Source organism: Equus asinus, chromosome 1 (assembly GCF_041296235.1).
Source record: "Equus asinus isolate D_3611 breed Donkey chromosome 1, EquAss-T2T_v2, whole genome shotgun sequence".
Taxonomy (NCBI): Eukaryota; Metazoa; Chordata; class Mammalia; order Perissodactyla; family Equidae; genus Equus; species Equus asinus.
In genome coordinates, this window is record NC_091790.1 from 186,830,070 (window position 1) to 186,857,501 (window position 27,432).

The window sequence follows — 27,432 nt, forward strand, 5'->3', positions numbered from 1 at the left end:
AGAAGTAACTTGCTAGAACAAGTCTATTGCATTGTGTGAAGGATATCTATAAAGATTATGCCCAGTAGAAATTTTGCCCACACGGGTATTTACTATTTCATTATAGCTATACTGACATTATGAAATGGAAAAATTAAGAGAAGTCCCAATAAGTTAAAAAAAAAAATCATGAAAACCAAGAACCACAAACAAGAGAAAATGAACATATTGTCTGGTATTTGCTATAGCAAAACCTGTAGCATATAAAACCTTCCTTTTTTCTTAAATCTACTTCCCAGATACTACATCATACAAAAGGGGAGGGCCGGCCCCATGGCAGAGCAGTTAAGTTCGTGCGTCCGCTTCTCGGAGGCCTGGGGTTCGCCGGTTCGGACCCTGGGTGCAGACATGGCACCACCTGCCACGCCATGCTGTGGTAGGCATCCCACGTATAAAGTAGAGGAAGATGGGCACAGATGTTAGTTCACGGCCAGGCTTCCTCAGCAAAAAAGAGGAGGACTGGTAGTAGTTAGATCAGGGCTAATCTTCTTCAAAAAAAAAGGGGGGGAATTTTATGTCATGAAGTACAAATAGGTGTATCATTAATAAGAATGGATCAGCTTTCTGAAGAACGTGGCCAAAACCTTAGCCCTCAAATCTTTTAAAGATCTAGCCTTAATGCACTCTCTGGAGCAACAATCCTATTTTCTTTGCATCATCAAGTTCTGAGAGCATCTTTTTCATTTGTCTTGTCAGTTAGAAAGGTGAAGATGTGTATACATTTTGGTTTTCAATTCTTCTATTAAATCAGCTTCTCAGTGCTTCAGTTTCCAAATGCTCCAAAAGAGGTATGGATTGACATTTCTGCCAAAGGACAATTTTTTGGTCTGTAGTTTTTCCCAGAGTTAATGGAAAAAGTTCTACCACTAATCTTCTCAATTCACCTCTAAGGAATTACGAATGAGCAGCAAAAACTGCAAAGGTTGTGCCAAAATGTAATATTTTTAAATTACACAAGTCAAAAAAGCTGAAAATTTTCAAGAAAAGTGCTTTCCTTTTCTTTAAAAAAAAAAAAGGAGGCTTGGAAAGCCAGATTTTGATTCATGCTGCAATAAAACCTCTAAGGTTAAGTAACCTAGGCCTTGCCAACTCAAACCCCGAAAGATCCCTACAGAAACTGACCCTATGTAGGGTTGAGAGTGCTTACTATATGCCTGGAATTTTACCTACATTATTCATCACCCCTTATAACAACAACATGACGTGTCATATATACATTTCCTACATCAGCAAAAAGAAGGCCAACATAAGTGGCCCAATGCCACATAGTCAGGAGGACTGGTCATATTCAAACCCCAACTATGTTAGGGAAGCAAAAGTTTGTTTCACTGCAGCCTTTTTTTTACTGGTCAAAAAACAAACAAAAAAATCATTTGAAACAGAACCTGAGTGCCTGTCAGTAGGGGGTGGGCTCAGTAAACTATGGTAGATCAATGCCATGGAATACTATGCAGGTATTTAAAAGAATGAGTTGGATTTATTATGTGTTGACAAGGGGGATATTTCCATAATAAACGTAAGGTTCAGAAAATACATATGGTATAATCTCACATTTTTTGTAAAAATAAAACAAAATCTATGTTTATTAATGTTTCTGTGGATAGAGATAAATGTGGAAGGATGACTATCAAACTACAACTTCACACACTTTACTTTTAAGGAGATGATCTGGAAGAAAAGAGGAAAAGATTACATTTGCCTTGTTAACAAAAAAAATAGTACTACCTTGATAATTAAAAAAAACCAATAGCCATTTATTAATTTCATATTCTTTTCCCTACACTAAGCCTCCAGGAAGGTATCAAAAGGCAAAAGTAGATCACAAAATGCAAATGGGAAGGAGAAAGAATACTTAAAAAGCTCGTTTAATAATACTAGGATCTTCAGGTGGACTAACAGTAGAAAATTTACCTAGAATGTGAGCTAATTTTATATATCTTGGGTGCATACAATCACAATTACAGACATAAACCAAAAACTGTACATCCAGATAGACAACATCTGAATAAACCACACACAATTTGCCTCTAACACATTCTTTGCAACAATATGCAGAACTTGGTACCATGTGAATTCTTAGGACACCATTCAAAGAGATCATGGTTAGGAATATTTTTAAAAGTTCACCACTATACCATTTCGATCCAAAGACAATCGCATAAAATGGACCGCAGGGACATGCTAAAATGAGGAACCAGCCCACTGACTCTTGGTGCCTTATCTCCTTGGGGCTTTCTCCGCTAAAATGCTCTAAGATTCCCCCAGACAGTATTCCATGAACCAAACCTTTCCTGAACTCTCCTTTCCCCATCTTTTCAATCAAAACTACTATTTCCTATGTCCCATTCTCTCAAGGCCCTGAAATTTGCTAAGAGATAATTAATATAGTAGGCTAATATGTACTTATTTTTGAATGGATATTATAATGTTAACATAATAATAATTAATGATACAGCAAATTGTGAGTATTATAATATGCACACATATTTATGCACCAAATATCATACTTGCATATTTGATAGAAGATGTGTAGAAACAATGACCAACTCAAAAGCCATAATTCTAATGGTGAGAATTATAGGCACCAGGGATGGGTGACAGAGAAAATTATTCCTAAGTTATGGAGAACTTTTGGTTGAATCCTCACACTCTATTAATTCAGCCTTTCAAAACTGGCATTTCAAGTCCTTCAGAGTCTGACTGCAATCTTCCTTTATGGCCTCATATTCCATCACACCTCCCCCCATGTTCATTCCAACCATTTCTAGTATTTGATTCCCTCTTCATGGGAAGCAATTCTCTATCTTCTTACCTTAAGAACATCTCAAGGTGAGAAGACCCAAGCTTATGCTATTCACCTCCTCCCACAATCCACATTCCCCTCTTTATTCCTACAGTGTTTTGTTTGCGCCTCTGTATCAGCATTTACCACATTTTAGTCACTTTTGTATTAATCTGTCTCCCCATGTATATTGTAAGTGTTTCGAAGGCAAAGATCATGACCTTCTTCATCTCTGTATTTCCAGTTTATAAAAAACACCTGGAATGTCTGAGATTCTCAACAATTTTTCTTGAACAAATGCTAAAGTTATAATTCCTGTATCAGGTTTTGACACTTCTACAGAAAAGCTATACTTCAACAAGACCTCTGACGGCAGCGACTCAAACTTATATTTCTGTGTTTACAGTGTCTATAGAGCATGCAGCAAAGAGAAACTGAAGGATGGCTGCACTGATATTAATGATGATAAAGTTCTCCAAAGCAAAGTTGTCACATTCATACCTTTCAAAATAGACATATGTCACTGAGCTCTTCATTGGGGAAGAAACCAAAGAGGACAGTGTGTCAGAATCCACTAATTGAAAAGAACTTCCAGGATAGGGGAGTTGACGAAATGGGTCTGCTGGCAAAATCCACTATCTCAAATTCAAAGACTTCAAAAATACCCCCAAACCAACATCCAGCTAACCAAACCCAAACGACAAATGATCTAAGTAGTGACAAAGCATTTGATTCCTGCCTCTTGTCAACCAACCAGGATGTCTGAAAGATGCATTCTATACTTAGTAATGTCATTTTCTTCTTTACATTAGCATCTCTTGTATTGGAGAAACACTATCATGAAAAGAAAAGAACTGGTTAATTATGAGTAGTATCAAATGAGCTGTAATGGAAGTGTTATGAATGTAAATCAGCGAAGCCTGATGCAGAAAACAGCAGCATCTGGGCGTGCAGCTTGCAAAGTAATGAGACTGTGATGATGCACTGGCACCCGGCTTTGATCACTTCATCTTGTTCAAGAGCTCTGCTGGGGAAACAAAGGTGAAAGGCACTGACCCCCTTCCCACAGCTTGCACAAGCACGGAAAATGGTAACGAATCAAGGATTGATCCCCTTCTCTCTTCTCCTTGCCAACACACCCCTTTTTCAGAACTGATGGTTTCGTAGTTGGGGGTCCAGCATAAAGCAGGCTGAGCAAGCTTCTACCATATGAAGTGTCGTGTCTGAACACGTCTACAGTAATTGGCAATTCATTTTTCATCCTGAAAGCAGAAGCAGGTGTATGCTACCTTCAAAATCCCAATCATAAACCACGCTGAGTGTGCCTCCCACACAGGCAGCTTTGTTGAGATCTATGCCAGTGGCAGGCTGGTGGACTTCAGAGTCTCCACAGATGGATGTGTCTCACAAATAAATGGGTGTTTGTGTAATCTCAGAAGCACAAGAGAACAAAATGAAGAGCAAATGGCAGCACATAAAAAAAAAATCCCACCACACAACAGCAGCCCTTAGTCTTTCTTGTGTTAATACTGTAATTGGCAAATAGCTGACTTCTTTTAAGATCCCTACAAAACATGTTTAACATACTGAAAAGGCAGGTTTCAGTCCTTGAAAAGGACTATAAAGCCCGAGGTACCACCGCACAGCATTTCTTGCCAGCTTCATCAAGAAATGGTAGCTGAGGTGACTTGTGAAAGGAGCCAAGAGCAAGAACTCCCCTTAATGAGCACATCTATCAATTTTCAAGGGACACAGTTGATTACCAGCATTTAGACATACATACTCACAAAAGGAACATGGCAATTTAACGGTTGGCCACTGAATGAGAAAGCACATAAAATAGTTTAAGGCAGCCATGTGAGCAAGTTGGGGATGCCTGGCGACACTTGAACATGGGAACATGTGTGCTTTCGTTTCAACACGTAGGGAAGGGCCAAGATGCAAGCTTTTACAAGTTTTCAAGCATTTTGCCAGGACTCAATACATAGAATGAACAAATTGCTGCCGAAGATTATTACATTAAAAAGTACCAGTGTAACTGTATAAATGTTTCATTTACAAATTTATTAGTGCCAACAGGTCAATTTTGACTTCTAGTGACCCTATGCACAGGAGAGTGGAGCCCTGCCTGGTCTTTTTGTGCCATCCTCTCACCTTCCGGCGCTGTATCAGACAAGGCATTGCTGCTACTCATGGGGTTTTCATGGCCAGTTTTTTTCAGAAGAGGGTGGCCAGGTCCTTCTTCCTAGTCTGTCTTAGTCTGGGAGCTCTGCTGAAACCTGTCCACCATGGGTGACCCTGTTGGCATTTGAAATACTGGTGGCATAGCTTTCAGTATTATAGCAGCCACGACCGTATGACAGCCGACAGACGAGTGGTGTGGGTCCCTGGGGTGCCAGCAGTGAAAGTGCTGAATCTTAACCACTAGAACACCTTCATTTAGAAACACCACCTTCAAAATCTCTTTATCAAAAATAACTTTCAAAACTTAACCAAGCCTATCTACCAGACTCTAGGCTAACAAGGAAGAGAGCAAATAGGCAAACATAATTTAATAAGGGGAGAAAAGTTAATTGTTACATAAATAAATAACGCAAGGTTTACTCCTATTTCTATAGCAGTGAATCATACTAAATGAACAGCTCTGACTTTCAGATAAGGATTCAAATTCTAATGAAAAAATACAATTATGGATAGAATTAGTTAAGGCTGTAATTAAATTGAAGAAATTTATATTACTTAGGACAAATTACAATTAGAAGTTGGGTATTTTCAATATTTTGAGCATTTTTTCCTAATTAAAATTAACAGGGCCAGCTGGGTGGCATGGTGTTTGACTTCACGTGCTCTGCTTCAGCGGCCCGGGGTTCACAGGTTTGGATCCCGGGCATGGACCTAGCACTGCTCATCAAGCCATGCCGTGGCAGTATCCCACATGAAGGAGAGGAAGATTGGCACAGATGTTAGCTCAGGGCCTATCTACCTCACAAAAAATAAATAATAAAAACTGATTAACAATGAATTTAGAATGTTTTAAATATAATTAACATTTAAAAAATGCAGTGATCTTAAGGGTTTATATTGTAGTAAAAATTGTATATACCTGTGTAATGATAGCCCAGAAAACAAATATCCCCAATGCCTCAGAAACTTGGCTTGTGTCCCTTTCCTGTCATGTCCCCCTCTAACCCCAACAACCATCTTCTGATTTCTATCAGTACAGACTAATTTTTCCTATTTTTGAACTTCATATAAATGGAATTACATAACAGATACTGTTTTGTGTCTGCCTTCTTTTTGCTTAACATAATGTTTCTGAGATTCATCCATGTTATTACACGTATCAATAATTTGCTTTTTAACTGCTGAATAGTATTTGACTTTATGAATATACCATAATTTGTTTATCCATTCTCTCACTGATGACCATTTGGGATTTTTTTCTAATTTTTGACTACTATGAATAACCTGATATGAACATATGTGTACAAATCCTTTTGTGGATGTATATTTTCTTTTCTCTTGGGTAAGTACCTAAGACTTGAACTGCTCGGTCATAAAGCAAATGTACATTTAAATTTATAAGAAACTGCTAAGCTTTTTAAAAGTGACTTTGCCATTTTATACTGCCACTAGCAAAGCATGAGAATTCTGGTTTCTCCACATCTTTTCAGACAATTAGTATTGTCAATCTTTTTGATTTTCACCATTCCAATGGTTTTAATTGTCATTTCCCTGATAACTAATGATGTTATTAGCACTTTTCATGTGCTAAATGGCCATTCTTCTATCTTCCTTTGAAGTGTCTGTTCAAGTCTTTTGCCTATTTTAAAAATTTTCTTAATAGTGTCTTAAGATGAATAGAACTTTTTAATTATGATAAGATCCAATTTATCAATTTTTCCACTTTGCTTATGTCTTAAGAAAAATCAAAAGAGATAGAAGTAGGAATCCTTGTTAGACTGAAACCACGAGAGATGATTTGGTAATTATACACTCAAACGAGCAACGAGAAAATATGTTTAAGTACAAGTATCCTGAAAGTCCTGGTTTCAATTTTAGTAACATAGTTTGACCAGAGGCACAGTAAATGGGCAACTACATACATCTTTAAGTTAATTATCTGGCTGAAAGCAAGGGAGGGTTGATCGCATTTGGAATAGGCTTACCAAACGACAGAATGACAAAACAGACACCACAATAAGGCTGAACCTATACAATTTCCCAGAGACTATCCTAAGAGCTGTCATTTTTAGGTGTAGATAATTTCTTTGACACAATTTTTAACCATGATCAAGACTGAAGATGGTTAACTTTGTAACTTTGATACAAGGATAGAATAAAAATCGACCTCTTAGAAGTCTTCCTGGACATTTTAAAACACGGCAGGTCAGTCAGACAATAATTAGCTCTAATTGGCCCTCCTACAAGCTTCACTGCTTTCTACCTGGAGCTGAGTGGCACTCAAAAAGCAAAATAATTTTTTCTTATCTTTGAAAACATCAAAGGAAAATCAACGAAATTATTTCCAACTGGATCCTTTAAAAAGTAAATGAACTCTAGCTGGAATCAGCAAGAGGAAAAACTTAGTAGTCCTAGTTAGATGTATCTTTTGGGAACTATGAGCTGTGCAGTTAGTTAATGACTCAAATAAGCAAGGATCAATAAACAAATTCCAAAATACCATGTACCCTAGAACTCAAAATGTTCTCATTTAAGGTATTACAATCCAAGGAAAGAAACAAGCTATCATTTCAGCAGAATCTTCATTTATCTAACTAATAGTGTGCAATTAATATTTCATATAACCATGTAGGGTATGCTAGATTCTTAATGGATTGTATTGATTTGGAAGAACGTTCAATGCTAATGTTCCTGTAGGGGAAAAGAGAACGATTTGTTATCTCACACGGAACAAATCACAAATTCAGGAGTTTCTGGCCACAAACCTAATGGCTGCAATAAGCCTGGCTTTGATAATTTACATGTAACACATAAACAGATTATATTAAAGGAAAGAAGATGCCCAGAGCAACCCAGACAAACCCCAACTGACATGGCTGGGACAGAGAAGAGAACTCCAGGCAGCGGATTTATGATAGGAGGTGGCTAACTGGCTGTACCTTCGGCAGCTCGTGTCACCACGTGAGGCTCCTTTACACACCATGTGGAAGTGATGAGGAATTTTCTGCAGTGACCCTCTTGACCTTGCGACCAACTGCAGATGTTCATGCAATGGCTGCAGCTTGCACTCTCTTTTGTAAAATAAAAAATACTGTTTATGGTTTACACCCCTGCTCTGGCCCTTTTGAGCCCTACACTCCAATCAACTTTGCCATCTTGCCCTGCCCTTTTCTGCGGACACCTTTGGACTGAGCGGAACGTTGTGAGGAACAGTCAGGAAGTAGAGAAATGATGCAGATGGAACCCAAACTCCCAAGTGGTATTACTGTTTCTTGATATTTACTTATTCTCTAAGAAGAATAAGTCTGACGACCCAACCCAAGGAATAAAAAGAAACTAAATAACGATCTACGCAGATCTGATTAGAAGGACTCTAGGGCCTGGTGCCATGGCCATGTGGTTAAGTTTGCATGTTCTGCTTCTGCGGCCTGGAGTTCGCCAGTTTGGATCCTGGGTGTGGACCTATGCACGGCTCATTAAGCCATGCTGTGGAGGCATCCCATATAGAAGAGCTAGACTGACTCGTAACTGGGATATACAACTACGTGCTGGGGCTTTGGGGAGAAGAAAAAAAATTAAAAAGAGGAAGATTGACAACAGATGTTAGTTCAGGGCCAATCTTCCTCACACAAAAAAAAGGACTCCATTCTTAAAGGGGAGAAAAACATTAAACACCTAAAGTTTCTTTACAAATCCAATTCTACATGCCCATGATAAGAAACATTGTCAAACACTGGGGGGTTCCAAAGCAGGTCTCACTTTCCTTGGAACTACTTTGTTGCTGGTGGGGTGGGGACAGGGACGGGGGAGACAAATTCATAGTTTGAGAGGGAGCAGACTACTCTCTACATATCCCCTGATGAGCTACAGAAAGGGCTGCCACACCATCTAGAACATACCTAAAACAGCAACCACTGCCTTAGAATGGAATAAAACACAAGTCCATTTTTAGATGAGGACCAATGACAACTTTTTCATTCCTTTTAAACTTTTAAACCTTCTCAGTTTGAGTGCCCTAAAGAGAATGGCAGTTAGAATTTAGATTTTACAGATGGAAGAGACAAGTCAAAGACGTAATAAATAACCTGCCTGAGGAATTGGGTGTTCTAAAAAACCAAGACTATGTTTTAGCCAAATGTGCATTTGCCATTAGCTCCATATAACTAAGAATCTTCTTAAGCTTATAAACATGGTTCTTCAGTTTCAGAACTGAAATCTTCCTCCAGCAACACATCCACAAACTCTAGAGGGTTCATGAAATATTGTGGACGTTGACAGAGGTGAGCTCATGTCTAGAAAACAGAAAACAACAAATAACCCAGAATTTCTAAATAGGTAATTGTAACCAAGCTTATGCACAAAAGGTACAGACATATTTACCTTGTCTAGAATTTTGCCTCTTCAATTACTAAGTCTCTTACTGAATAATCAAGATGGTACTTGGCTCCAAGGACCATAGGGAATAAAATGTCACCACTGCAGCTGCTATATTTCCTGCTCACAGCCCTTCAAATTAAAAAAGGGGGAAGAAAGGCCCAGTACAAATGCAGAATTTAATTAGTTAGTAAAAGCCCAAATCCTTGCCCGAAGCCCTGTTCTTCCTGTAATATCGCATTCTTTTCTTCTTGTGTAAACTTTTCATTATAAAGGAGACATCTTTATAATACAATAACTCTAGTTATAATGTAACTGCTGGTAACATAACTCCTGCTTTAGAAAAGGCAGCATGTTCAAGTAATGTTGTTTTAATACAATTTGTGTTCAGCAGAAACCAAGTCAACTTGGTCATTTAGAATTTGATCAATGTGAATTAGTGTCTTACTGAGATAAACCATTTGATCATTTAGAAATTGATCAATGCGAATCAGAGATAAAACATTTATCATGTACATGTGGTATATCAGAGCCATTCACGCAGAACTAAAGTAGGTTATAAGTAGACATCAATGAGTGTTAGAGACGATGTGCAGGGTACCTGTCAGCTGCAGATACAAATATATGTACAACAGTATATAATTTTAATCCTTTTGATAAGGCAAGTTTTCAATAAGGCAGCTGCAGTCACTGAAAAATTGCAGGAGCTCAACTTTGGAGAAACTGGAAAGAGAAGCACAGCAAAACTGAATAGCTCGAACTTTTGAAATAAGTTTTAATTAAAAGTTTAAGCAGAAAGGTAAGTAACATAAATTTACTTGACTAAACTTCCAAAAGAGTTTTAAGACTATTAATCAGAGTAAACTTTGTACCTGCAGTACAATTAGTTCTATTAATCTAATATTTCCAAATTGAAGTCACATTGACATTCAGGCACACTGGCTTATGCATCTAACAGAATTATAAATTTGCCAGTCAAAACCTTATTTAATTATTTTACAGCCAATTAAGCAGGATCTTTAAACACTGTTGCTTAAAACTGTCCATGATCCACATGCGTTATTACAGAGCGCATGAGAAACACCTGCTGATAGCAGTGGCGCACCACCCTCGGCTTCACTGACTCATTCCTGCTATAGCTGTTAAAATCACACGGGCAAAAGAGAAACGAAACCCTAATAAAACCAAGGACATTTTAAAGTTAAAAGATTTTACATTGAAGAAAACCTTTGAATATATAGTAATACTTAGAAAATCCATTTTATCTGTCAAGAGTTTTGCATAGCATTCCTCGGATACTCTAAAATCACCTAAACTTCTTCCACAGAGTAACTAATCTTTTAATACGTTGTGTATGAGGCCTCTAACATGAGCCTCAATTTCTAAGTCAGGTTTCAACAACTTCGTTCAAGGATAACAGCGAAAACCCCTTCTAAAGACTTGCACACAAAGGAGAATTACCAGTTTTCATATATGATTTCATAGAATCATACTCCTTTACAAGTGTGTCATCTCTCAAAGAAACTGAAGTCAAGGCAAAGTCAGACCTCTCATGAAAGCATTCCAAAAGTATTTTTAATAGATCTACGTCACTTCCCACATACATATTTTCTCCTTTATGGAAGACAGAAACTGGCCACTTCATTATCTAAAAGGACAGCATGGGAATGAAATAGCAATCGTCTTTAAAATGCTTGTTGCTTGTTTGATATTACATTGTCTTCACCAGGTTTACATTGCCTTTAAAATATTTCACATTTCTTTGATATTCACCCTACATTTGCTTGGTATTTGTTTTTATATTTTAAAAACAATTTGTGAGTACATAACACTCTAGGAACGACGTTTTCTTTCTTTAGGTGTGGAATACCGGCTCTAACCCACCCAAAGAAATCTGATTCTGATGCTGACCAAGAAATAGGGTCCTCATGGCATCCTGTCTGTAGTGCTCTGACGCATCCCTTCCTGTGCTGTGCTGCCATGGGTGCTCTGTGTGCTGGCTCCTAGCTGGGCTGGGAGCTCCCTAAACATAAGAACTCATTCTAACGTTTTTCTGGAGGGTTTAACATCATCTAGATTTTGTTTGGAAACACGTACATAAATTTATCCCATGATGCAGAGTTTCATAACTTGAGTTGGACATAATAACATTATTACAATATATATCATATATAATAAAAATAAAATCTAATATCTATTAAGCATTAACCTTGTTCTAGACCTGTGCTAACCACTATCAATGCAACATTATTTAATATAGTATTTTGTTTAATTACCTATATGGTGGCAAATAAGGATTAATACAGAACGTAATTTTCAAGAGCTATAAAACACGGTCCTAGCACCATATAACTAGGAACCAGTACCATAAGTTGCTCTACTTAACAGATAATAACAACGGGTGATAAAGGCAATAGAAGACCCTACTTATCTCCTTCACAGCTGTGTATTTAGAACTCAGCACAGGGCATGTCACATAGGAGTGTTATGAATGAATGGCGTGTTGATAAAATAGGAAAAAATATTCCATTAAATCTAAAGTGTTTTAATGGTTTACTGACAACATTTTAAACTGAAGGACTGAAGTGTGAGTTAATATTTAAGCATCCCTAGAATAATTCCATTAGCCGTCCTGGCAGGATGCATCAATGTGGCTGGGGTTCATCATGTGCTGCCTCAAATGCTCTTAGCTTGCTTTCTCTTTACAGTGATTTTGTGTGACCCCCTATCAGGTGTATAATATTGCCCTTGAAATTGCAATTTAAAAAGCTTCCATCTCCTGTAACCAAGATGCACCCAAATGAATCCTTCCATCAGATAAAATTAACTAAATCTTCCTCAAAGTCCTTCAGAGCTTGTTACCAAGAGGGACTGCTGAGATCAGCTCTGTCACGCTATGGAAAGAATATCGTATACTAACTTGCAAAAGATTGAAGCAGTCATGATTATCCGAGATGGCCAAATTTCTAAGGAGAAACAAGGTTCCACTGAGTAATCTCCGTGCCTTGAGACGGTAAGCAACTCTTCTAGCCAAAACACTATCACTTCTCAGGTGTGCAGTTAATGAACTCATTGCAAACTGAACTACAGCATTCTAGGAAGTTCAGTCTAACAAGTAGCAGCTGAAAAAAATGACATAATGAAAGCCACTCTGACAAGCTAGCTCCTGAAATTCCTCCACTGCATGTCAAACCTGGGTTTTTGTTTATACTGGAGTTACCACAATGGCAAAGTCTGAGGGCAGAGTCCCCAAGACTGTCCGCACGTCTGACATTATCTGCAAGTTCAAGGGGTCCCCAAACCACCCTACGCATCAATAATTCCCTAACAGAACTCACAGAAGTCACAGAAAGCCAGTAAACTCAGTTACTGCTTCTTATGGAAAATGATGCAGAGAATCAGCCAAAGGAAGAGATACACAGGACAAAGTATGGGAGGGTTCCAATGCAAAGTTTCCATTGTCCTCAGGATGTGCTACCCTCCTGGTATCAATGTGTGACAATATGTACAGAGGATTATCAACAAGAGGCTCACCCGACTTCCATGGCCAGAGTTTCATTGGGGCCTCAAGACACAGGTTTGCTTGATTACCCACATGTCAAATTCAGTCTCTAGCACTACTTCCCAGAGGTTGGGCTGATACCGCAGGACCCAATGGGCCCATCACGAATAAGATGACACTTGTATCACTCGGAAATTCCAAGGGCTTAGACGTCATCTCCCAAGAGCTGGGTCCAAAGGCCAGACTTCTCTTTGAGAACCAAATTCTTTACTATACCAGATGAGAGTAGGGTCTAATAAAGAATATCTTAAAAAGATAAGAGAATGATGCTTCTGAGGCTCTCATTAAAACTAAGTCTAAGGTACAGGTTCAGGCTGTGTTGAAGAAGGTAAGTCATTGTGACATTTGTTTTTGTGCTCCACGTAGCCTCTCACTCTCCAGTAGGCTAGCCCAGCCTGAATGACATGGCAACTGGGCAAGATTTCAGACAAGAGATTCTTCTCATCTAAAACCAGATTTCTCTCTATATATAAAAGCAAGTTTCTACCAATTTTCCACTCTCCTACACTCATATTTCTGGTTCTCCTTTGCCCCTTCGATCCAAGCGTTATGGGCTATATTGAGTCACCCCAAAATTCAGATGTTGAAGTCCTAATACCCAGTATTCTGAAAGAGTATTGGGACAGAGGGTTTTTAAAGAGGTAATTAAGTCATTTATAAGGTAATTAAATTAAATGAAGTCATTAGGGTGGGCCCTAATCCAATGTGACTTATAAGAAAAGGAAATTAGGACACAGATGCGGAGAAGGAAGACCATGTGAAGACCCAGGGAGAAGACGGCCATCTGCAACCAAAGGAGAGAGGCCTCAGAAGACACCAACCCTGCCGACACCTTGATCTTCCATTGCCAGCCTCCGGAACTGTGAGGAAATAAATGTCTGTTGTGTAAGCCAGTCAGTCTGTGGTACTTTGTAACGGCAGCCCTAGCAAGCTAATACATCCATCAATTACTAATTCATGCCTAATCTTTCAATGATTTTTTTGCATCTATCTCTTTCTTTTCTCTTTCACTTAGAGAGACTTCTCATCTGTTACTTCCGCTTCTTGTTTCTCATGCCTCCAATCAAACCTCACATACATAGTCAGATTAACATTCCTAAAGGAGCACAGACATCAGGGTACTGACTTGGTCAAATGCCTTCCAATGACTTCTTGTTAAATGAAGAACAACTTTTTAGCCTAACAGCTAACGAATGACCCTACTGACCTTTCCAATTTTATCTTGCACTAGTCTCCCTGAGTCAAACGATTGATCTTAACTAATCTGTCATCCACCCAAAACGGAGCATGATTTTCCTCCTGAATACCTTTCCTTTCTACCTACTCAATATTCTTCTTTAAGCTTCGACTAAAATATCTTCTTTATGATGACTTCATAGATCATTCTAGTCAGAATTGATCTCCTTTGATTTATCTTAAATTTTAGTTATCTGTATAGTTATCATCCTACAATGCAGAAATACTCAGGGTGCCAAGTCAAAAGTTCGTATAGTATAGAGACAAAAAGGTTAAAGAAACGTTACTTTATCACTAGGGAGAAAAATAAAAAAAACATAACTTTAAAATACATAGGTAGAGTATCTTTTAAAATCAAATCTACATCCAATTCTATCTCTAAGTTCTTAGGATAGCACATTAATATTTAAGAGTGAGATTTGTGGCCCATTCTTAGAAAGTCTCGTCCTAACTGCCCCTAGTGAGATAATTTACTAAGGAAGACTGGAGTTTTTGTCTATTTAAATAAACCGCAAACCATCTTTAAAAAAACATCTTTTTTTTAAGTCAACATTAAGATAACACTAATATCCATTACCGCATAAATTACACTATAACAGAAAGTAATAATGTTCTACCTTAGGGTTTAATCATTCTATCAAATGCTTATAAACATGTGCAAGGAAAGAGGTCAGAGCCCAATGCAATCTTTTAACTAAATCTGTCACAACACCTTTTTTCGCTTCACTAATTTATGCATGTGCTATTAACAGGGGTTACACAATAGAACTATTTATACACTCAGGAAAATTCTGAATGATGTGTTCTTACCTAATGTGAGAAGTGGCAGCAAAGGGAAAGTACAGGGCTAGGGGTCATGGACACTTTGATCCATCAATTACAGAACATTCATTTAAACATTCCAAGGATTAACAGAGGTAACAATTTAATATTGCCTTCATTACCAAGGGCAAGGTAAAGTCTGTGATCTAAATGCTTTCAAGGTACATATGAAGAAATGAAAACAGCTTAAATATGAGAAAGGTGGATACCCAAATCTGGACATGCCCATCATTTCATTATACAAAAGTGAATGGTTTCTATGTTTCTATTAATAGTGATAGCAATTTAACATCAGCTTCATAAACAAGGGCAACCTCTCTTATATATTACTCCAAATGAAAATTCTATTACCATTGCTTTCAATTTTCCCTTAGTTCATAAAATTGAGCTGCAACAAGCTTTCATCAAATGCCCTTTCTTTGCATCTGAATTCCAAGGATCCATCTCACCCACCCAACACCCTTCCAAGTATTCCAGAGGGCTACATAACCGTCTTCTGTTCAACAAGCAATAAGGTTGTACTTTCATCTTGTCAAGAAGAGTAAATAATTATAATACTATTAAAAACTTACTTAAACTTTGCTTCCACCTCTTCAGCAGCTTTCTGATATTGTTCAGTGGTGACTTTGTAGAACTCTGAGCTCTGTGGATAAAGATTGATAGTAGAATTTTCATTATCCAAGAGGACAAAATGTGTATAAGACTTACAATTACAAAAAAGTACACAAAATTGTGTTTCACCCACTCAAGCAGGAGAGAGATTTCTCAAATATGCGGCATGGAAACTTATAAAATTACACGTAAAGGTATCCATTTAAATAATAGTACAGTTGGTTGTAATTACAGAGTAAACTTTCATAGTTATAATTCATCATTATTTGATCCTTCTGAGAAAATTCCTAAGATATTTTTGAAAGACTATTTACATCTCCCTTATTTGGAATCTACCACTGCAAGATCAAAGGATGCTTGAGACTGAACAATGAAATTCACACATGTAACATTTGCCTATTATTTCAGTGTTCCACCTAGCATATTAAATGATCATTTCTTTTTACACAGTGCTTTTGTCCTCAAGATGGATACTCTATGGAATAGAATGTGTTCTCTCACCTCCACGTGACCACAAGACCATCAATATTTATAATAAATTAATCAGTAGAAACAAGGGGGCAGATTTAGGTAATTTTTACATAAAAAATATTTCCAGGGGCCAGCCTGGTGGCACAGCAGTTAAGTTTGCACGTTCCGCTTCTTGGCCACCTGGGGTTTCGCCGGTGCAGACATGGCACCGCTTGGCATGCCATGCTGTGGTAGGCGTCCCACATATAAAGTAGAGGAAGATGGGCACGTTATGTTAGCTCAGGGCCAGGCTTCCTCAGCAAAAAGAGGACTGGTAGTAGTTAGCTTAGGGCTAATCTTCCTCAAAAAAAAAAAAATTTTTCACTGTTACATGAATGAACAGACAAAGCAACTCAAATTAAGTTGCAATAGCAAAGTAATGCCTTTCCTGGGCAGCAAAATTAAAAATTATCCATTCTGGCTGGCTACTCTGAAACCCATCTTACTGCAGGGAGTGGCCTAAATGACCCTATGACCCCTCAGACTCAATGAAGTCCTGTAAAACGCATTGCAGTATAAAAGAACTCAACACAAGACAGTGGTTTATCGTGCACCTTCATTCCCTAATCACTCAGGGTTCACATGCATGACTTGGGGTAGTTTATTTTTTAATAAATCATTGTTGGTTGGTGAGAAAATGAAAATGAAATCCTCTTCACACCAGTGACCCCTTTGCATTTAACAATCCGGGTTGCCCAATGACAGTCACATCCAGGTTTGTTGGATGTAGATAAAATCAATAGGTATGTGATTAGACAGCAGACTCAGGGTGACTGCAGCAATGGACAGGTCACCATTTGAGATGATGAATGGCTCTCTATCAACCTAGAGTTCTATACGACGCTAACATTTACCATAATCTTATTTGGGCTGCGATTTATCTTTCTTGCACCTGATCAATAAAGATGAACAGAACAGTTGTAAAGATCGATTGTAATTTTTTATCATTTTCAAGCATGAAGGTGCATTTCTGACATGAAGACAATATTCTAAGTGTACTGCTTCTGCATTTTTTAAAATTGCAATTTGAGTGATCAACTGCACTAGTCCATATGCCGAGAGGTTTTAATTCATCTGTGGGTCTCAAGCTATCAAAAAGCCATTTGTCTTCTCACATATTTTAACTTCAGGTTGTGTCACACCTTCCTATCCATTCTACTTATAAGATTTTTCTTTCCTTTAACACACACACCAGGCCTGACATGCTTTTTTGCAATGTTTGGTTTAAGCTTTACTTCGAACCCTTCTAACAAAGAGGGCAGCAAAAAGGCAGTTACTAATCCACCACTAACACTGATGAGACTTTTTCCCCATCTTACTGTGATGACCTGTCACGTGGGCATTATGTTACTGAATTATCTAATAAAATGCTGGCAAAAAAATAACATTTGATTAATACTGTCACTTATTTTACGCATTGAAACTGCAATGTCTGGACAGAATGGGACTAGGTTAAAAGATCTGGTTTCTGGTTTTGTTCTGTGACCTTCAGCAGGTCCTCCAACCTCTCTCAGCCTCCTTTCCAGGGTCCCTAACCTGTAAAATACAGATGATACTAGCCCTGCTTATCTCTGTCAAAGCTCTTGTACAAATCAAATAAGAGAGACAAGAGAGCTGTGAAACCTGCTGAGTGTTTTTGTAGAGTAAGATCAACATCCAAATAAGATAATTTTAGAGGAAAAGAACTAATTTGTGCAACCCCATTCTGGGTACAAATGTGAAATGATCAAAAGTAAATCCTAACTAAGCTTTCTAACAGAACGATGAACAAAAGCAAGAGTTCTGCCATAATATAAATTAGTGAGCTTCCCTCTGCTTGGCAACGCCAAATGCAGGCAAAATTATTACTCATTTTGTAAAACTTTCCCCCAGGGTGTTAAGCACAAAAAACCTGTACCTGTGTTGGCTGCAAACTTGGCATATAATTTCTAATATTAAAGTTTTAGGCTTTATTTATGCTCCATATTTCCACCTCAGTGCCCAGTTTCCCACATTGCATAGATCTTTCTAACAAAAGTCCCCAGGAGGCAATGCCATATAACAACTAAGTGAATAAACACAAATGTGCCCAAGATCTGTATGTAGACATTACTTAATTTATTTCAGTATTTACTTATTCATTCAACAAAATTAAATCCTTATTATCCCAATAATGTTCATCTTGGGGAATCAGATCCTCAAGAAGCTTTCCATCTGATACAAGAGAAAAGAAAAATTATTACAACGGAAGGTCGCAAAGGATAAGTTAGAAGTTGCGGATAGTGTTACCGGAGTTCAGAAAGAAGTAAAGATCTCTCTTAGTCTCAGAAAACACTTTTAAAAATGAATACAGAAATAAATAATAAATGAATAACACTCTCAATATGCTTGCTAGCAGGAGAATGGATAAATACTGAGTATTCATACAGTGGTGAAAAAGAATGAGTTAGACATACAGGTGGAGCAAAAAAAGCAAGTTGTAGATATGGTAGGGTGAGATTTATGTCAAGTTTGGAAAAGAGCAAAATAACAAAATAGGATTAGTAAATAGCAAGTTCCATTGATTATCTCCAAGTGGTGGCAGTTTGGTGGTGGTGATGGAAGGGGATGAGAGGGGCAGAATGCCCTAAAGGAAGGGAACACAGTGGGGCTTCACTGCATTGTTATATTTCTTAAAATGAGGTGTACACAGCTAGTTGTTACATTGGTTATAAATACTCTGTAATATATACAAAAATTGTATTACTCTTCTCCCCCTCCCAAAGGAGCTAATTAATAACCACCAGTAATCTAGTTTGGCTAGAACATTAAAATATGTGTGTGTGGGGGACACATGCTGAAGAGGTTGGCTAAATCGAGATTTTTACATACATTCTTGAATGCTAAGTGATTGCAGAATGTTCACACATTACTAAATAAAAGTGCTTTTTTTCAATTTTGTACTGTGAAATAATTTTAGACTTACAGAAAAGGGGCAAAAATAGAAGGTTCTTGTATATCCTTCACCCTCGTTCCCCTCATGCCAGAATCTTAGATAATCATAGTACAATTACTGAAACTAAAAAATTAACAATGTTATACAATACAATACTACTAACTAGTAGTAACTAAATTACAGACTTTATTTGGATTTCTCCAGTTTTTCCACTAATGTCCTTTTTCTATTCCAGGATTCAATCCCAGATCCCATATTGCATGTATTTGTCATAGCTCCTTAGTCTCCTCTAATCTATGACAGTTCCTCGGTCTTTCCTTGTCCTTTATTACCTGACACTGCTGAAGAACACTGGTCAGAAATTTTGTAGAATGATTCACGATTTGGGCTTATCTGATGTTTTCTCATGATTAGACTGATTCTATTATGCATTATTGGGATGAATACCACAGAAGCAATGTGCCCTTCTACCCCAAACTGCTCCAAGAAAACTTTGGCTTCAGACCACGCCTACCAATGCTGCAATGTTCCTGCTCTGAACGGGAAGAAATAGGTAGTAGATGTACCATAACTTTGAGAAAGGGTGCTTTTGTTATCTGTGTTGTCTTGAGATGGTAATAGGTTGTATATGCTGCTATTCTTGTTTACTAACTATAAATTACTGCTATTTTAATGTATCATTATAATCAAATTTGTTATTTGGTCAGCCCTACAGTTTGTGGCAGTATGATACACATTCATTGTATTTTTGTCTGATCATTTTCGAATAGCCAAATTTTAAGACCTGTATGGTCTGTGCTTCAAATAAGCAATAGCCACATTCCTGTTTTCAAAGAAGGTGGAGATTATATATATTTATGTATCTAAATATGGCCGTACACAAAGCAATTATATATATATATCGCCTCCAAATTTTGTTGATATACTAAGTTTTCATACCGTATGGGGTATGGGAGAAACAAGCTGGTGAGATGACCTTAAGAAGAGAACCAAGAAGAGCAGGTAGAGAAAGTTGCCCATGACCTGATAAGGTGGTCTTTTGATGATTGATCACTTCTTTGTGTATGGCCATATTGTTTCTAGGCCTGTAAGGTCCTTCACGGCCTAAAATTTAAAGATACCTTCACTCGTATTCATTCTGCAGTTTCCTGCTCCAACAACAACAGGTAAAATACTGGGCATGATTTGTCCATTGGTACTACAGATTTGTGGCAGGTAAATGTTACTTAAATCAAATATTAAAAGTCTAATTTATTATTTCCTTCAAAGCATAACTTTTTATTGTTTGATATAAGCAAAAAACACATTTTCCACCAAGACTTTCTTTAAGAAGGCAAATTCAAAGTAGAATAATAGTATCTTTTAGATGTTTTGGCACTACCAAAAATCTGATAAAGGCTTGTCTTCTTTTGTCAAAGATAAGTGAAACAGGAGTCCCTTGGAGGTGAACTATCCCCAAAATAACACCATAATTCTAGATCTGGGAGATGTTTCTGTCATCCAAATTAGAGGACAAGCCATCACTGGAAACAAGAAGCATTTTCATTTTGTATATTAAAACATCTTCCAACCCAAGGCACTAGGGACCAATTACTACAAACACAGCCAACAAACTGAGTTGGGGAGATTAAGCGTTCCATTGTACACAATTTTTAATATATTTCATTTAAAACATGAATATGTTGCCCACAGCACTCTGCACTTAGGTGCGCAATTTCTGGCAGAACAGTGTGGTGGAGAAGAGCATGGACTTCAGAGTCAGACGGCTGAATAATGGCTCCACCCTTTTGGAATAGAACACGTACTTCACCCCAAAAGTTGTTTCATATCTGTAAATTGGGGAGAGAGTAACAATAATGACCTAATAGGATTCTTTGGGGGATTAAATATGATAATTCATGTAAAGCTTTTTGACTAGTACCTGGGATTATAAATAGCAAGCATCATAGGAATGTTACCTGTTATTTTTAGAAATTATTTGAACAGTAAACAATAATATATATAGTTGGTAATTTTTTTCAAAAACTATTTTAATAAAAATTTTAAAAACAGAAATCTTTTCTTCCATTAAGCCAATCATCACTGAATTTTGCTTACACTGCTAATCTGTTTTATTTTTCTGTTCCTTGAGATAAATGGGAAATGTGAAGACAATGGCTGGGCAGTGTTAGGAATGTTAATGGCTGTGAAAAAAAGAAAAGAAATATATATATAGTGACACTAACTAGCGCATATAAAAATCAAACCAGTAATATTTTACCTTATCACCAGTGAAATCCAATTAACTATATTAAATAGCAAAAGTACTTTAACGCCAGGACTTCCTAGGGCTTTAATTGTTATTATGCTTTGTAAATCTCCAAGATGAGAAATCTTGTTCATGATGATTCCCCAACTAATTTCCTCATGGAACCTTTTAATTGTGGAGCACCCTAAGGGAACAGAATCCCCTTAAATGGTCCATGAAAAACACTGGATTAAAGAAAAGCCCAGCCACTATTTCAATCCTGTACTTCTTGCCATGCAACTTTTCCTTTCTCAGAGCAACATTTTCTTACGGGTTATTTTTAAAACTAATGTTCCAAAGATGATAAAAGAGTAGAAATTGGCAATATTGGAAAATGATTCCAGAACTGATGATGACTGATGGCATTAGTTTTTATTAAGTGCTAACAAAAAAACCATGCTATTATCTTAAACTTTAGAAAGTTAAGATGAACTCCTTTAAGAAAGTTGTTGCTGTACCTCTCCCTTGTTCCCTCAGAGCCCTGTGGCAGACTGCAAAACTGGCCCCAATTCTTTACTCTTTTCTGTATTCATGCCCACTGGTGTCATGAGCTTCAGCTTCTCTCATCAGGAAGGACTGGAGTCCATTTTCTCACCCTTTCAATCTGGGCTGTTGCTTGTGACTTGTCTAGCCAAGAGAACGTGACAGAAGTAACAATGTGTGAGTTCCAAATGTAAGTCTCTCTCGGAACCCAGCCCAGGTGCCACATCAATAAGCCCAGGCTGGAGAAGAAGAGACTACAAGTCACCCGGGCCGAGGCCAGCCGACTCAGCATGAGCGAGCCCAGCCAAGGCCAGAAGTGCCCGGCTGTTAGCAGCCCAAATTGGTGACCTACAGAATCATGAGGTAAATAAACGGTGGTTGTTTTAAGCCACTGAGTTTGGGGGGGGTTGTTATACAGTAAAAGCTAACTGATGCTGTCCTTTCTCCGTGTTGTCATAGCACCACAGACTTTCATCTAAGCACTTACGACATTGTACTGACAACATACGTTTTTGGGTGGTCTCCCCAACTAGTCCATAAGGCCCCTAAAAGCAAGTATCTCGTCGTATTTGTCATTAGACTTAGAGCACCCAGCCAAGTACATGAGACACAAAACTTACTGAAATAATGTTAGAGTAAGACTAAACTGCATTCCAACTTTTGCTCTTATTTAAAACAGGATGGGATAGACATGTCTAAGGTAAAAGAAATAACACAGAGAAGGTGCAAGACTACATTTATAATATATCTCCTACAAATTGTAACAAACACTTCAGTCTGCTATGCCACATAAAAAGGAAATGGGCACCACTTAAGATTGTGTCCAATTGCAATAACAGCACAATAAGGGGTTTATTTGTCTTATGTAATAAAAAGTCTGGATGTTGGAACCAGGGCTGATGTACCAAGGATATCATCAAATAACTGGGCCCTTTTTTTGTATTCCTTCTGGCGACTCTGAATATTGAGCTTTCGTCTTCACGGTTTCAAGATAGCTACTGTACCTCTACTCACCATGCCACATGCTAAGGAGGAAGAGGAGGGGGGTACAGAAGGGAAGAGAAGTCCTCTTCAGAGATCTCCGCTCACATCTCTTTGGCCAGAATTACATATCATGAACAACCCTGGCTGCAAGAGAGGCTGGGAAATTAAGTATTTTTGTTTTCTCACTTCTAGAGTAAAGAAAGAGAAGGAAGGAGCTTGGAATTGGTGTTTATTGAGCCAATTTATCATACCTGTCACAGATAGTTGAAGTGACAGTATAAAATCATGCCCAAAACAACATAGTTGATTTTAGATGCAAGCATTCTAATATTTCTTTCCAATCTCCTCTGAACTTCTAATTTGGGGTGTGGGGGGGATTTACCCATCTGGTATTCTGATACCCAAGAACAAAGTTTTTAGATGGTGTAGGAAGGAAATGGGAATCAACAAGAGTGGGCATCATTCCCATGTCTTCGGGCTGGCTGTGGCCCAAGTTTATGAATGTGTGATACACTGCCGTTTTCCATTTTCAGAAAGTCTCCCATGAAAAGTATATTTTAAGATGCACATGCACAGACACACATTATTGCTAGATTTGAAAAGTATGTGTTTTCAAGTTCTAAATTAGATCAAAAGAAAACATGCACACACAGTGTTCTGGCAATATTTTCTCAGGTTCTGAGTCTTATTTCTGTTCTATTACAACTAATATGATCATACCTGTAGCATAGAAGAAAAGAACAAATCAGAAAGGTCACAAGAAAAATTTGTTAACTAGCTTTTGTCAGTTCTTTTACAAAATTCTTCATATGGAGATTTGGGCATGACTACATAATACATCATACTGAGGTGTGATTTAAATTCTGGTAGCCAGACACTATTTCTCAGAGGAGAATAACAGTCCTACTCACTGTCCATTCAAGGAGTGTGGCAACTCTGCTGATGTTTAGCAAGAGCAAATGGGAGAAGGATACAGGTCTGACGTTGGATGTGAACAGACTGGCTGAAGGTGTGGCTCTCCTCTTTCTAAACGGATCTATAATTTCCATTAACAACTGTAGGGCTCTATCCCTCCTACAACCCACCCAAACACAAATGTTACTCTATCTGGCCAGCTGTTTCAAACAAAGATCTAGTGTGTACAAACAGCAATAAAAGCCTCCCTATTGACAATGCTCTTACTGAGCATTCCTATTGTTAAGTACTGGATTCAAAGCAGACTTATTTACACTTTTTGTTGTAACACTGGCCCAGGAAATCTATTACAATACGTAATCAGCTACATGCAAGTAGCTAGATGCAAGTACATTTCCCCCAAGATGAGAGCTAAGCATTTGGGAACCCAATTTAATGCTGCTAATGCAGCATGAATATCATTCCAGGCACAGAAGCCCTGAAACAGTTGTTTATTGAATAGCATTAGGTGGCCAAAAAGAGTCCATGTTTCCTCAACCATCCTGTCTCTTTATACAATCAGAGAGAATCAAGAGACTGACTTAACAATTTAACTAAATTTTTACCACAACAATTTTAAGAGCTTTAGAATTTAAAAAATATATCACTAATGGTCTAAATTTAGCTGATGCAGTGTTTCAGTATTTCCCCCGACAAAGCTTCTAGCAGAAAGCCTAATGGCTGGTTTGAGTTTTGCCTTCTCTGTGTTCCTGTACACTCTGAAATCTGTCCTAAGCGGGCAGAGGAGCAGTGGAAGGAATGTGGTAATTCTCAGTGAGACAAGTGGCCCCTGAAGAGAGTAGCTGGCATCTGAAAGAGGCTTTCATTACTGGCACTCCTTAACCCATGATCTTGATTCCATTGCCTCTGGACTCCCTCCTTTTATCCTTTCCCTCCCCCTAACCCCCTGCTCAGGAAAATGCTGTCTAAATAAATACGCTGTCTATTTAAATAGCTTGCAAACTGCCAACACTGGCTCAGATTCATGGTATATCAGATTCAGTATTACGTTTCTAAAAGGTACAACAAGAAATGGTTTGGGTTATTTAAACTGAGCCTCACTTGTTAACATCTAAAATGAGGACCTTATCTTTCGGGGTGCTTCTATCAATGAGACAATGTGAGTTTAGCACCGGGCATAGAGCCTGGCTTCGCCTTGACAAAGGGAGAGGTTCTCAATCACAATACCACTCCCACCAACAACCCTTGGCTCCCCGGGAAAGCCATCAGAGCCTGGATCTCCATTAGTCACCCACACAACTATGCGCAAACCTGAAGAATGATCATCAAGTAGATGGATTTAAACTGCGTCTCTATTTTTCTAACACTGAATAATGCTGTTTGTTTTGTGTAAGCAATAAACTCAAAAGGCTAGGTATGTATCCTGAGTACCCCTAAATTTCTGCTGATAACCATTTGTGTACATCCGTAAGCGCAGCTTAATTATTCTCAGCCCTGTTTTTTTCAGATCCATATCACCAGTGATCAGTAACAAATTACTAATTTAGCAGTTTCTAATGAATCAGAAATTCTACTATTAAGTTCTATAGTAAAGACAAATGAAACAAACTAAAATTTTCATCTTGGTTCTAGTTAGGCTGAGCTGTAAGCAGAATTGTTATGTGGGACTTCCAGGTACGCTGCTTAAAGGGAGCTGACCTCAGATGGCAGGAAATCTCTTTTTTCCAGTCTGCAATGTAGATGTGATGGCTTGAGCTCCAGCAGCCATTCTGGAACATAAGCTGACCTTAAAGAGGAAAACCCTATGTCAGATGCTGGACTAAAATAGGAGGTGCCTGGGGCTCTGATGACACTGAAGCCACTATGCCAGCCCTAGACTGCCCACCTCTTGACTTTTATTAAATAAAAAAAATAAATTTATTTCTAACCAAAGCCATTCCATTTTCATGATATAGAGTCAAATTAATCAAGAATAGACCTTCCTTAAGCTCCGATATGTTTACTTTTTATAAATCTCATGACTAACTTTAATAAAGTCAAATGCAATGACACACTAGGAGCATCTTTTTCCTTCACAGTAATGCTTTGCTTCTACTTGTCAGAAATCTGTTTCCTTCTGCCCTGCTCCTTTTCCAACAAACAACAGGAAGAATTAAAAAATTTGAAAGCTATGTTTAACTCTAGCATCAAATCTTACCCTAAGAAGCCACATTCATGAAAACCCCATTGTCTCCTGGGCACCTTGGCAAAATTAATAAAGTGCTTTCGTAATTTCCCTTTCCTTCTATCTTTACTATTTCTTCTACAAAGAAACATACCTATGCATAGCTTCTTCTGGCATTTCTAGTTTATTCTAAGCACTTTAGAAACTTCACTAATTAGAGTCTCAGTTTTTTTCTTGATTTAGTTTTCTAATTAGAATATGAATCCTGGAGTCATTGACAGCCTTGCCACTACACAAGTTATATTAGTTATACATTAGTTATATTATCTCATGCCTCAGTTTCTTCACCTGGCAATTTAAACAACTGCAGTGAACACTTGGCATTCTAAGTTTCTTTTCATTTGTTCATTCTACAAACACTGAAGGCCTGTGCCAGACACCAGACCAGGAACTTGGAATATAATGGTGAGCAAACAAGATATTGGTCCCATATTTACAGACTTTATGGTATCCTAGAGGAGACAGACACAAATTTAAAAATCACACGACTCAACGTATAATTAATAAAGAACTACAGCCATAGGATCCCTGTAGTGAGTTTTTTATTTCTAGAAAGTGGTTTTCCTAATGAGTCTCTAAAGCCCTATGTTTCTCTGAAGTACCTCACTATCCCTCACATTCAGTTCTTAAGTCAGTCATGTTTTCATTTCCTTTCAATTTCTCTAGCTTTTTCTCTCAGACATTTCAAGCTTTGTATCAGAGTTTTCTCCACTTGTAAAACTTTATTCCACCGTTTAGAAATAAGGGAGATCTACTTGTGTTGCTGTGGATAGAAAGAGGCCTAAGTGGTACACAAAACAGAAAGTTGTAAAATAATTTGAATAGTATATTTTATTAAAATGATAAGTATATGTACAGGCACACACACCCAGAAATGTTCTGCAAGGAATAGCTGTTACCCCTGGAAAGGGAATGTGGAGGAGATACTGCTCTTTCTTATTTAACAGCCTCCTGAACAATTTAAGTTTTTACCACGGGCTTGTACCATTTTTATAAGAAAATGAATTATGCCTTAATCTCCAACAAGCACTACACTTAAATTCGTATAACGTACAAAAGGAAACTTACGTAGGTATTACTGGGAAAGTGGCTCTGATCCTTTCCTGCCCACAGCTCTCATCAACCACACTTACATTAAGAGTTCCCATTTATCCTAAATGTAAGGTATTAATTTTTCTATTATTCTTTTCTATAATAATGTCAGTAAAAGGTCTTATATCGTTCTGTTGTTTGTAGCTCTTCTACCTGAGATAAAACAGTGTTGCCCTTCTACACTCACCTTTTAGACTTCTATATTACACACCTGAGACCCCTCTGCTCTTGACACAGTTGGGCATCTCACTGTTTTTTCTACAATGGCGAGACAAAGCAATTTCACAGTCATCAGAAGGGTTATCACAAGAATTTACCATGACGTCTTGCAAGACCTGTTAGTAACTCTTAAATTACTGTGTGTTACCAGCGCAGGAACCTCTCGTTCTCTTGAGGGCTGTGTAAAGTGACA

The 27,432-nt window shown here is 37.9% G+C and overlaps 1 protein-coding gene across 4 annotated transcripts in view; it reads right to left on the minus strand.

Moving 5' to 3' along the window:
* The window catches only part of CHCHD3 (coiled-coil-helix-coiled-coil-helix domain containing 3), a 269,569-nt gene that overhangs the window by 40,126 nt on the left and 202,011 nt on the right, over positions 1–27,432 (minus strand). For all 4 annotated transcript variants that reach the window (XM_014840846.3, XM_044747506.2, XM_044747560.2 and 1 more), the window contains one exon: positions 15,572–15,642. In XM_014840846.3, coding sequence (XP_014696332.2) covers positions 15,572–15,642 — 71 coding nt within the window. The remainder of the gene's footprint in view (positions 1–15,571; positions 15,643–27,432) is intronic.